Source organism: Chaetodon trifascialis, chromosome 14 (assembly GCF_039877785.1).
Source record: "Chaetodon trifascialis isolate fChaTrf1 chromosome 14, fChaTrf1.hap1, whole genome shotgun sequence".
Lineage (NCBI taxonomy): Eukaryota > Metazoa > Chordata > Actinopteri > Chaetodontiformes > Chaetodontidae > Chaetodon > Chaetodon trifascialis.
Window position 1 is genome coordinate 1823379 of NC_092069.1, and position 12889 is coordinate 1836267.

The 12889-nt window shown below is 40.0% G+C and overlaps 1 protein-coding gene across 2 annotated transcripts in view; it reads left to right on the forward strand.

The window, feature by feature from the left end:
* Positions 1 to 12889, forward strand: part of rin3 (Ras and Rab interactor 3) — a 27418-nt gene continuing 14529 nt past the window's right edge. For both annotated transcript variants that reach the window (XM_070979303.1, XM_070979302.1), the window contains exons 1-8: positions 1 to 249; positions 4409 to 4985; positions 5851 to 5962; positions 6111 to 6183; positions 6848 to 6939; positions 8162 to 9218; positions 10561 to 10741; positions 10880 to 11051. In XM_070979303.1, coding sequence (XP_070835404.1) covers positions 215 to 249; positions 4409 to 4985; positions 5851 to 5962; positions 6111 to 6183; positions 6848 to 6939; positions 8162 to 9218; positions 10561 to 10741; positions 10880 to 11051 — 2299 coding nt within the window. In that variant the 5' untranslated portion in view covers positions 1 to 214. The remainder of the gene's footprint in view (positions 250 to 4408; positions 4986 to 5850; positions 5963 to 6110; positions 6184 to 6847; positions 6940 to 8161; positions 9219 to 10560; positions 10742 to 10879; positions 11052 to 12889) is intronic.

Genomic DNA, 12889 nt, shown 5'->3' on the forward strand with positions numbered 1-12889 from the left:
GCCTGACGATCAGCTCAGGAAGTCGAGGCAGAAACATTGGGGAGGCGTGACGCAGAGAAACACATATTTTCCCTTTGCCTTATAGTTTTTTTCTTATTCGGTCTTGCTCAGATCAACAGGAGGAACCAAAGGGGGTAGAGAGGAGGTGGAGTTTTTGATGGAGTCCAGAGAAAGACGGTGATAGAGAGCAGTCGGACACTCATTCTGTGGAAATATGATGGAAGCCAGCATTGTTTCTGAGGACTCAGGGTGAGTTTATGAGGGGTCTGTGATAATGTGGCTGCGTGAGAATTCAGTGACGGAGCGATACTTTGTGCAGCAGGGGAAGGGAGGGGGAGCAGAGGCCCGACAGTCAGGCAGCCAGGGCAGGAAAAAACAGATGTGATGACTCACTGACTAATAAATAGGTCAGTAGCCTCTTAAAATTGTTTGAGATGCCAGATCTTGTTTTCACGTTGTCTCACCAAATCAGATTTCTAATACACGAATTGCACCAAAGCACTAACTTTGTTACGGAAATGATTATATTTGGAGTGGATGGGGAAAGTCGCGACAGAACAGAATTTGTAAACGTTTGATTTGAAATCTTCACAGCCAGTATTTTCAATGTCAGATAAATATGTCAGTCTTCTATAATTACCTCAACTTTAAACTTTAGAATATGTTTTTGTGTTGATGTTCAGGCAAAATGTTCGAGTCATACTTGTAGGACTCAGTTACCACGTTGAAGCTGGAAACACTGAATCTAGAATGCAATGTTCTTTCAAATTATTTAGATGTTGATAGCTTTCGTTTTATTGCTGCATTAGTTCAGCTTTACAACATTTTCTCCTTTCAGGTTAAGGTTATGAATTACAAAAGCTAATTCTAAGTTATGATGACATTTTTTATTGCAGGTTAAAAATACACAATTTTAAGTAATGCACTGAAACTATCATTAGGTCAAAGTGCTTAAGTATCATCACCAAAATTAACTTTATATATCAAAAGTAAAAGTATGATATTCTTTGAGCTCATCATATGTTTTAATGTAAAATGTTTTTGAATTATATTGGAGTAGAGGTAAAAAGTGCTTAATAGTAATAGTAAGTGGCACAGTGGAACAAGGGTAACACTGTCACCTCACAGCTAATTTCACATAAGCATGGCGTGTGCAGTTTCCCCCCTAACTCTGCATGTTTGTTGTTTGTGACTAATATAGGATGTCTTCTTAGTAGCTAATACTCAAGTAAAGTGCAACTATCTCAAATGTGTACTAAAGTACAGCACAGAGTAAATAGTGTTTTCATGCAATGCTATCCCAAAGACTGCAAAGAAAGCTCACATCAAACTTTTAAAATAATTGCTCATTGACCCCATGGAACCAAATGACTATATTTTTTGTAACATCTCTCTGACTATGATAATATGTCGTGAATATGAGCATGTGTTGTTCCAAAATGGTAATGACGATACAAGCCAAATACAGTATATTCCAGGATATCTGTGCAAAGTATTTTACTGACACCTGCAAATTCCTTTGCTATCCCAGATTTAGCTGACCAAATGACCATATTCCCTTGAGCAAGCATGACGTGTGGCCCAAACAGGACTTATGGGGTGTGTTCTGTCGTCATGTGATTTCCTCAGTTTCACAGGATATTTCTTTTTAATTCCTCGAAGATTGACCTCACAAGCAACTGGATTCTATGTATGTGACTTAAAATGTTAAAAAAAAAAAAAAAAAAAGATTCAGTGAATCTTAAAATAAATAGTGTAAGGGTTGGTTCACCCAAATTAATTATTGTTTTTTGTTTTTGTTTTTGTTTTGTTTTTTTGGTGGAGGGTGGGGGGTGGGTGGTTGTTTTTTAGAGGGGTCTGACCATTTAATACCTCTAAAAGACCTATGATCGAGTTTAAATCACATTGTTGACACAGGTTTACACACTTCTCTTTTTCTTCCAATATTCAGTTCCAATATTCTGTATGGTATATTGTATTTTCAAAGTTCTGCCATACCAGTGATTCCCTGCTGGATATTAGTGCCCAAAATGGATCATGATTGACTGTTGTGGTTTCCAACAATAAAGGGGTATGTTTTTCTCCTGCTCAATCAATCAATCAGCTACAAGTAAAGCTACAAGTAAACAGAGACAACAGAAGCTCAAGGGACACAAGCAGCATATTCCATAATTCTGATTGTGATGCAATGCAACTACTGCCAAGATACTTGCAAAGTATGTACTGTAATTGTGCTAACTATCTCACTGAAACATACAAAGGGGGAAGCAAGTAGTCTGAAGAGCACTTAAGCTAATCTATTAAATATAAAATTGGACCAATGTGGCCATATTGTTTTCTTATTAAACACCTGTACCAACTGCAAAACCAGCATTTAAACTGACACTATTAAGCTGAGTCAGTGTCAACATGTTGCAGTATTTAATGCAATGCTGACTGCATCTAAGTGGAACTGGCTTAGAGATCAAACAAATATAGAACCTGTTGTCACATCTCTGAGCTATTTAATATAAAACCACCAGATCACAACAGTGGTGCCATCTGCAGGCAAAGTAGAGTAAGCCAGTTGCTAGTTGACTGGCACTGCAGCAAAATGTAGGAAATGCAAGAAACCCAGCATTCTATTTAACATGTAGCATTTAGAACATCATTATGACATCACTGCCAAACTACCATTACTGTAGCATCTATCTATTGCTGATATTGTTGTTGCTCCAAGTTGCAACTAACTATTCCCACATAACCACACTCCTTCCTCTTCTCCCTTCCTTATGTTAGACAATTGTTTTTAAAGAGCAAAACTAACCCAGCTGGGTCAGGCTATGCTAATAGTTTGTGCTAATATGCATACTGACCAGTTAGAGGATAAGAATAAGGATAATCTGTATTTTTCTTGTGAAAAGACCAAAGACCAACTGATCCTACTGACAAGTATCCATACCCTGACATATCCTATTCCATCCACAGAGCTCCATTGTTGTCTATTGACAGATATCAATGAGCCACACTATTGCACTGGGTGAGTTGTTTCATTACCATGAACATGCACATTGCAGTATTTTGGCTCAGTTTCACATACACTGTCCCCAAAGCAGCAAATGTGTATTATCTGAAAATCACTTGTAGTGATATCCCACAGAGAATTGTCATCATCTCTGTAGTTCTCCTCAGCTCAACCAAGTGTTTTGTCATCATTGTTTTGGTTTCACCCACTGATTTCATCAGTGTCGTTTCCAGCAGCAGCTGAAAAAAGTTTTTAGTGAAACAGCTGAGATGATAAGCACAAAACGTTACAGGTAAAGTTGGCGACTAGCTGGTGAGCACACTAACATTTAGAGGCATGTATCAGCATTTAAAGAGACAGGTATTTTTTTCTGGAGCTGGTGGAGAACAAAACAGAGCTTAAAGAAGAGTTAGTATTGGTCTTACATTCCATGGATGGGCAGAAACACCACTCCAAATAGATGATAATGTTGCTCCAAGGATGTGTAAATGGGCAACTGCTTGCTAACATGCTTGGCACAACAATATTAGGTGACAGCATGCCAGTGTTTTGTTCAATGCTTGTTCTGCTGCTCTTGAATGGCCAGAACAAATCCATTAATGAAGCTTTAAAGAGTTACATCTTAAGAAGTAACCATTGGCTAGACAGACTGCCACAGACAGGGTAGGGATATTGGGAAGTATTGGGAAACAAATTGGTTTTTGTCTTTTCATTGAAATAGATGACAATAAGAAAAATATAGAATAACATTAGCTTTGTCCTTTCAAGAGACAATGTGTAGGATTTAGTGGCATCTAGTTGTAGATTGCAACAAACTGAATGCCCCTCACCTCACCCCTGCCGTTCCAAGCGTCTTGGAGAAGCTTCGATGGTTGCAAAACTCACAAATGGGCTACTGTAGAAACATGAAAGTACAACATTGTGGACTCTGTGTAAGAGGACCCGATCCCTCTGTATTTATAAAGAAGGTAACAAAAACACAACTCCTATTGTCAGGTGATTTGACACTGATGAGAATATACTTATGAATATTATATTCAATTTCTGCCATACACACTGTTCCTTCAAGCTTATATTAAGACTGTGCAAGACAGGGCATCTTTCTGTTTTGTACAATAATCCAACCACTGGCACAAAGAATCCAGCAGATTTAATAAAATAAATTTACAGCTCCCGATCTTCTCAACAATTAATTCATAGTAATGAAACACATCATGTGTCACAAACTCCATGCAGTACAGAGGGTAAACTTTTACTCCAGTCAGTGTTTCTGCAGTCACAGAATCAACCCCTGGCGATAAGATGTTTGTTTCTGGAGGTAAACTGAAGCAGAGACAAGGTATAAACAAATTCTCTGCATGTTATTTCTATCCATGACCTTCACTCCTTTTTGTTTCTTTACAGCCCTCTGACAGGAGCAGTTGACACTCCAGCAGTCCCCTCTGTTGCCCCCATTCCTCCATCTTCTCTTCTCTCTCCACCTTCCCTGCCATCGTCCCTCCCACCAGCCCGGCCATGTCGACCCAAACCACCACCACCTCCTACAGCAAAGTCCTGCCAGCTCCAATCTTGTCCTCCCCTACCTCTGTCCACTCCACCATTCCTCCCTCCACCTTTCCCTCCTGTCTCCAAACCTCCCTCCCCTCTCTCCTCCGATCCTCCCTTGGTTCCTTTCCCTCTCTCTTCTAACTCTCCTCCCCCAGCTCTTCCTCCTGATCACTCTCCTACACCAGTCACTCCTTCTCCCCTGCTTTCTCTCCAGCCAACTGTCTCCTCTGATCTTACTCCCTCTTTTACTCCCTTTCCTCTTGCTCCTCCATTATCTGAAACTGTGTCACCCCCCCCTGTCATCCCACCATCCTCTCCAACTTCTGCATTGCTCAGCTCTATAGATCGACTGGTTGGGAGTGCCTCTGTATGGCAGCCCAAAGGATTCAGCCAAGACCAAACCATAACTATAATGGAAAAAGAGACACCTGGGGTGAGACACACACACACACACACACACACACACACACAAATAACTTGTATTTCCCAAACAGTTTGATTTCAGCATTTTCATTATCAACTTTCTGCGGAGTCAGTTATTTGCTTGGAGTTCAGCAAGAAGATACCAATCTTCTGTCTGTGTGTCAAATGTCACACAATATCTTTGGCCCATGTAGTGTGACCAGCATTGCAATGAAGCAGCAGCTGCTTCATTGTCTTTTCTTTCTATGTCCACACAGGTTACATTCAGGCACACAGTATTGGTCACCTGTGTTTTGGTGGCGTTCAAAGTCCAACACACAAACAGTAGCACTAAATACACTGCGTGTATTGCAACTGTTACAGGGCCTGTGTGGACAGCTGGATCTGTTAAAATACAAGTGTATCTGTGTATCTAATTTGTCACAAGCATGTGAAACGGGTGACTGCAAAACACAATTGAAACATCTGTAATTTATGTTTGTGGGCAGGACACATTCAGCTTAGCTTAGCACAAAGACTGGAAGCAGGGAGAAACAGATAGCCTTCCCCTCTCCAAAGTTTAAAAATACTGATTGCCTCCCAACTGTACTATAGTTCCATACTTATTGTTCACATATGCACAGGTTTATATCAGGTTTATATCAGTCTGGTCTCACTCTTGGGAAGAAAGCAAATATCTTATATCTTATCATATATCCAAAAATGTCTAACTGCTTACTAACATTTGATACCATGTAGTATCAGAAATTGTTGTAGCAAATTGTAGCAAAATAATGGATTTATGTTTACATTGTTTGTAAAAACATACTGTATTTCTACAACCTGATTTTACTGTATGTGTTCTTCATTCCAACCTCTCATGTTGACATTTGCAGACATTCCTGGTTCACAGCAATAAGGACAAGGTCATGACACTGTCAGTACGCCTGCCTGATGAACAGGGGGCACCGCTCGTGCACAACCTGATAGTCAAACAGCACAAGACATGTATGTGTTACACACCAGTGCAACTTCTGCTTCTGAGAGCCACCTTTAAAGCTTCAGCTAGGGGAATTATAAAATGCAAAGCTTGCATGACTGAGCACAGATAACACGGCAGAACAGTGATTCATTCTTGAATTGTTTTTTGTCTTAGTTGTACACTTAGACGGTTCCTGTCTCCTTTTTGATGACATCTTCAAACTGATCTCCTTTTACTGTGCTAGCAGGTAACGTATACATTAGATATAATACACATGTGCACATAAACACGTATGTGCACATGTATACAATATGGGTAACACAAAATAACAAAAAAGAAATCATGAATTCATGTTAGACCATATGTACGCTGACAAACTAATCACTCATAAACACACATACAGTGCTTAACAAATTTATAAGACCACCTGTCATAAAAACGAGAAAACATAAATATTTTAGAAATCTTTCAAAAAAACTTGTTTAAAACTAAAAATGTATATTGTTATTTATTTGGCAAGTAACAAACTGAAACGACTAAATAGTCCTTCTTCACGCATAATAACCAAAAAACTTGATAATTATATTTTAGCATCAAAAAGGTTAAAGAGCTTCTACATATTGGTGTATTAACCATTACAGAAACAAAATAAAAAATGATTTTGGTAATTACCAATGCTGTTAATTTAGGGCAGCTGTGGCATAAACCTTACTTTGGGTGGTGGTCTAATAAATTTATTAAGCACTGTATATGTACAATGAATAAACATACATACATGTATGTGCACATTCACACCATTGAAATGACATGTGAGACAGAGTCACAAACGCAGCACAATTGTATTATGTGATGTTATTAAAATTCTCTGCTTACACTTAATGCTGGCTTTTACGAACAAATCTACCACTCAGGGACATCCTGACCATCCCACTGAGGTTACCGCAGGCCGTTACCACAGCAACTAAGAAAGAGGAGCTGGAGGTCATCTGTGCTATGGGTGCAGGTAGATAAATCTACATCAGCAGTGAATAGGTTTTGGCTGTAGCAAAGAGCATGAAACAGTAATAAAAGGTAACAAGGTTGCGCACGGCCATGTAAACACTTGAAAAACCGTAATATGCTTATATTCCGGTTTTTAAAATCCTGTAAATGACCCGAGTTACTCCTTTTCTAACCCGAATATTTGGTCATGTATACACATATCGGAATATCTCCATCGAATGGAACATTAATTTGTGTTCTGCGCATCTTCTATTCGCAAGGAATCTTGGTCTTTTGAGTGCAGGTAGCATGGATATGGATGGCACAGCTCCGGCTCCATTTCCTATTTCTTCACGTTCTCGCCTTCCATGAATGAAGAAAGTGAGACAGAATAGTGTCAAGTACTGGTGGTGGGTCAGGATCAGCACCAAAGCGCAAACGAAGGCGACTGCTACCTGCCCTGGGCTGTTCATTATCCGCCGTACTGCTGTTGTTGTTTTTGAAATGACGCACATTGCATCATGGCGTTCTCCGTGTGTTGACACGTTGTCTGTGCGTCGCTGTTTTGATCAGAATATCCCAATTGATTACCCCTGTTTGCTCACACATGTAAACAGGTTATTCCAAATGTTTCAGAAATTGGAATATTGACCATAACCCAAATATTGACTGCATAAGACTCCAGGAGAATCACTGTACCAGGCTCAAGCCCACAGGAACAGCTGGGCCGTAAAAATAATTTGGTCATAGTGGGTGCATAGGGTATTGAAATTTACATGTTCATCATGTGACACACTTACTCAGCAGCTGTAAAGGGATGAATACATTTTTTCGAGCGTCACAACACCCTCAAAATAACTCTTTTTAGTATCAGAATATTTCCTGCCAAACTTTGCCTTTAATCATGCTAAAGCTGGACCCATTTTGTGACTTCGGCATAAAACTTCATCAGCACATGATGGGAACCAGTTGCCATGAAGGTGGACATTATGATTATTATTACGAGCTTTTTTTTGTCAAAAAGCTTTTTTCAAGTTTAGTAATCAACCATCAAGCTCAGTTGAACATGAGGAGTAAGGGAGAAAGAAGAGAGAAGAGCTATAATTGTGTAGTTTGAGCCAGACGATTACAGGGGAAAAATAATATAATAATAAATTAATTAAAATAAGGGAAGTAAATGAGTGATAAATTTGATAAATGAGTACCAAGAAACTTTTTTTTAACATGGACTGTATGTGTTGCAGATTTCTGGCTGTCTGACCTGAACCAGCAGGCAAAGAACCAGGACCACAGTAGACTTTACTTGTATGTCAACCCAGTCACAGTAGAGGAGAGCCCCAACAAAGACCCATACTGCTTTTCTAGTTCTAAACTTGATATCATTACCAATCAAAACATCACCTCCTCTCAGCAGAATGGAGAAACCCCACAGAAAGTCAGGCTTAAGGTCAAAGGTCTGACTGAAACCACGTCCACCCAGAAAATTAAATACAAACGCCCCCCTCCCCGACCCCCCAGCCTGGGCTCAGGGTCTGGGATGGGCCTCCTCTTCTCTTCTCCCCCCTCACTTTACAATTCATCTTCTGTAACTCCAGCAGCTGAGAAAAAAGAGGAAGGAAAGGGAGGAGTAGGGGAGAGAGAAGAGAGGAAGTCAATGTCAACATCACCTCCTCCGTTGAGGCCTCCTGTGCCCCTGCAGAGCCGAGCTGCTCCTCCCCTGCCCCCTGCTCCTCTACGTCACACCTCCTCCAGGAAAAGTACTGACCGAGGTGTAGAAGAGGGGAGGGAGAGAGACAATGCACAAAATCCTGTAAAGAAGCGAGAAGGGGGAGGAGAGAGAGGAGAGAAGAATACCGGAAGTACGTTAGGTCTGCTGAGTGAGGAGGCTGGACAAGAGAACAGTAGCCAACAACAAGAGGAGGAGGTAAAAAAGGACAGAGAAAAGCAAGAGGAAGAAGATGAAAAGCAGGAAAAAGAGAGGAAAGTTGATAAAAAGGATGGCAAACAAAAATTCAGCTCTCAGTGTCCGCCATTACTCAAGAAACCTTTCCGTCCAATCCCTCTGCCGAGAAGGAAGCCATGCTCCCCGAATGCACCTGCATGCCCCAACCAGGCTGGAGGAAGATTAGCCAATCAGAGTGCTGGGATGAGAGTGCCCCCTCCATCTCCAGCACAGCGGCCAGATGTGTCACTTTACTCGCCACAAGGGGGTGCTGTGCTAGGAACTGACCCTGACTCCTGCTCTACCAGCAGCACAGAGGAAGAAGGAGAGCTGAACCAGGACCAAGAGCAAAACCACAAGTAGGTGTGGAATGGCTGGTGTAGAGTTCAGTTGCCTGTTTGCCAAGGCCTGTCTCCCTTCTAGCTGAAATGACAACTATCACTGGTATATTTTAATAGCTGTTGCTTGCTAGCTAACATTAGTTAATGTTTTCTTCATGAGTTTGTTGAAAAATGCTGTCTGATTTTTTTAATATTTTAGGCCTAATAATTTTAGTACAAAAATGCTGTAAATGGATTAACAATGCACTCGATAGCTTTATACATCGTATCATATATGATATGCTAAAGGACTGCATGTTTAGTCAGCATTCTCACCAGTTAATGATGCATGTAGAAGCAGCATTGTTCTAGTATTACTGTGTATTCCTAGTAATCCTAGTTATAAGTATGATAAAGAAAAATGTTAGAGCACAGTGTGATAGCAGCAACATTAAGAGGAAGAAGGGTTCCAGAATAGACAATCGTGGTATACCAATTCTCACTAGAGCAGAGGAGGATACAGTTACACAGAAAAAATCACTTAGGTGTGAGTCACTCATGAATAGTCATCATTGCCTAAGGGTTTTTGATTACCTGATCATAAAACTAACATCAAGATCTCCTACATGTCTTTGGCTACATGCTCTTTAAGTGGTCGATAAGACTAGATAAGCACCTACCATCTAAAATATTAAAGAAGGTAGGTCAACAAGATGAAAAGTCAAATGTCTCACAAACAGTCCTATCAAGCTCTAATTCTCATTATATATTGAAAAAACACATTGAAATGATGGAAAATTGAGAGAAAAGGCTTTGCTACTGTATCCTTACATCCTTAGCACCCAAAAAATGGAAAGATTGTCCTGTGGGTGGGGCCAGAGGAGAGGCCACCTTGTTCAATCAAAAGTGTTCATCTGGTGACCATGGTTGGGAGATTTGCATGTCTAGTTGCAGAGAAGCTCATGATAATAAGCTACTCAATAGATTTTGGGATATTGTGTATATAACTGGGAATAATACTTGAAAAATATGGTTTGATTCCATTCAGTCAAGTAAAACCATTTCACCACACTGGCCACATCAGGATATTTAAAACTTTTGTTGCTTTATAAGATTATTTCTCATATTTAGTAATGTAATCTCATAACAGTGTCGAACTCATGATAGACAGTGTGTAAAAAATTATCATAAAACCAGCAGCAGAACCAGAGCTACTGTCTTTTTTCCATGCATTCTACTTCCTTGTCAAAACCTGGCACCTACATTACCCACAGTGCAACTGATGTCAGCATTGTGGGTAATGTCAGCCTTTTACCACATACACACATGTAGGAAATATGTGGGAGATGAAGAAAAACATTTATTGTATATTTAATTCCAGTCACCCTGCAGAGAGCCGCAGCCCCAAGGTAGCAGTAAGGAGAACCCCCACCACCATTATACTGGACCGAGCCCGCTATCGCTTGTCCACTGTCCTCACTGGCCTCATCAGCCATGAGCGACGCCTCACACAGCGCATCGTAGAGCTGGCCAGGGACCCTCTGAGCTACTTTGGTAATCTGGTGAGTACACTGAGGGAGAAAGATCCTGTTTTAAATTTAACAATCAGCTGATAAATTTAAATTTCTCTGGGTAACAACATCTGCCAAAAGTCAGAAATACAAATGGAATCAAGTTTAGCTTGTATATTTTGTATTTAGGTGAAAGAGCATCGTGCATTCACCTTGGAGACGATGTCAAACCACTCCTCCTCCACTGAGCTATTACAGGAGATCAGACAGATGGTGACTCAACTAAAGAGTTACCTTTTGCAGAGTACAGAGCTGCAAGCCATGCTGGAGCCACAACATCAGTATGCACAAGACAAACTAGGTAATTTAAAGACTATTTTATGTTTTACCTACAATGTTTTTTCAACTGAATTCTTAAAGTGGAATTTTGCAAAACTGTTCTTCCTTTGTATCATTAAATAACAATGGGAAGGTGTCCATGCAGAAAGCATAGTAGAAACCCTAACCCTGTTCTAGAAGAGCATTCTGGAGCCACTGGAGCCAATATTGTACTACTTGGTCTGTGAAACCACTTGAATCATGACTTCTGTGGGTGTGAAGGAGCTTTGTCAAGTCTGAGAAAATCATCCTGATAATGTCATAAGGGGTAATGTCATTTTGGGTTTGGAAACAAATTATGCCAGAAAGCTTGTGTAACGAACTCTGGGCATTGAGTTTGAAATGTGCTGGCATTTATCAGCTAATCTAATGAAGAGATACTATTCTGTTGCATTTTGGGAAAAGTAGGGTCTTTTGGAGCCTGGCCCATACTATAGACCAAAACTCTTTATACCTTGGCCTCTGCTGATTTGATTTTGGCAAGGCATTATGTTTTGTGTTGTCCATATGTGCGTACATACGTGATATCTTTGAAATGCCATAAGGGAATCCAAATTTTGGACTCAAATATGAGCTGATTAGATTTTGGTTGTCTCATAGGATACAATAATGAAGTGATGACATTTTATACTTCACTGTGACATCATGATGTTCTGCAAAATCACTTTTCTGGCCATTATTCAACACCATAACTCAGGAACAGAAGGAGAGAATGTGACATCTGGTCAGATACTGTATTGGTGACACTAATCTTCTGTGCACATTGTGAAACTGTGGTAATTGCTGCTGGGTTGAAGATGTGTGTGAAGCAGCCAGGTTTTACAATCATAGCTTCTTTGCAGCAACATCCATATTTGAAGTATTGTAGTCCACCACAAGCTTTTCTGTTACTTGTGAAAACCGCTACTTTATGGGAGTGCAATATTACAATTGTTGCAGTGCCACTAAATGAGTCTGGTTTTCAGTGAAGCATTTTGGTACATATTTTCCACTCAAGATGAAAATACAACATATTTCTCCATGAATCATTTGAAGATGTGGTGTCAAAAGTACTAAAAACATCAGTTCAGTTTTATTTATTTATTTTAATTAATTTATTATGTTTATTTATTTTTATTTGTACAGTTTAACAGAATCTAATAGATCAGCTTTGCAGTAGTTTCAGGTTGTATGAAACTCATACAGTAGTGTTTGTGTTTGTTGACAGTGTCACAGAGGTGTTAATTTAACTACAGTATCTCACAAAAGTGAGTACACCCCTCACATTTTTGTTAATATTTGATTATATTTTTTCATAGGACAACACTGAAGATATGACACTTTGATTCAATGTAAAGTAGTCACTATACAGCTTGTGTGACAGTGTAAATTTGCTGTGCCCTCAAAATAAATCAACATACAGCCATTAATGTCTAAACCACTGGCAACAAAAGTGAGTACACCCCTAAGTGAAAATGGCCAAATTGTGCCAATTAGCCATTTTCCCTCCCTGGTGTCATGTGACTCATTAGTGTTACAAGGTCTCAGGTGTGAATGGGGAGCAGGTGTGTTAAATTTGGTGTTATTGCTCTCATACTCTCTCCTACTGGTCACTGGAAGTTCAACATGACACCTCATGGCAAAGAACTCTCTGAGGATCTGAAAAAAAGAATTGTTGCTCTACATAAGAGCCTAGGCTATAAGAAGAATGCCAACACACTGAAACTGAGCTGCAGCACAGTGGCCAAGACCATACAGCGGTTTAACAGGACAGGTTCCACTCAGAACAGGCCTCGCCATGGTCGAGCAAAGAAGTTGAGTGCAGGTGCTCAGCGTCATATC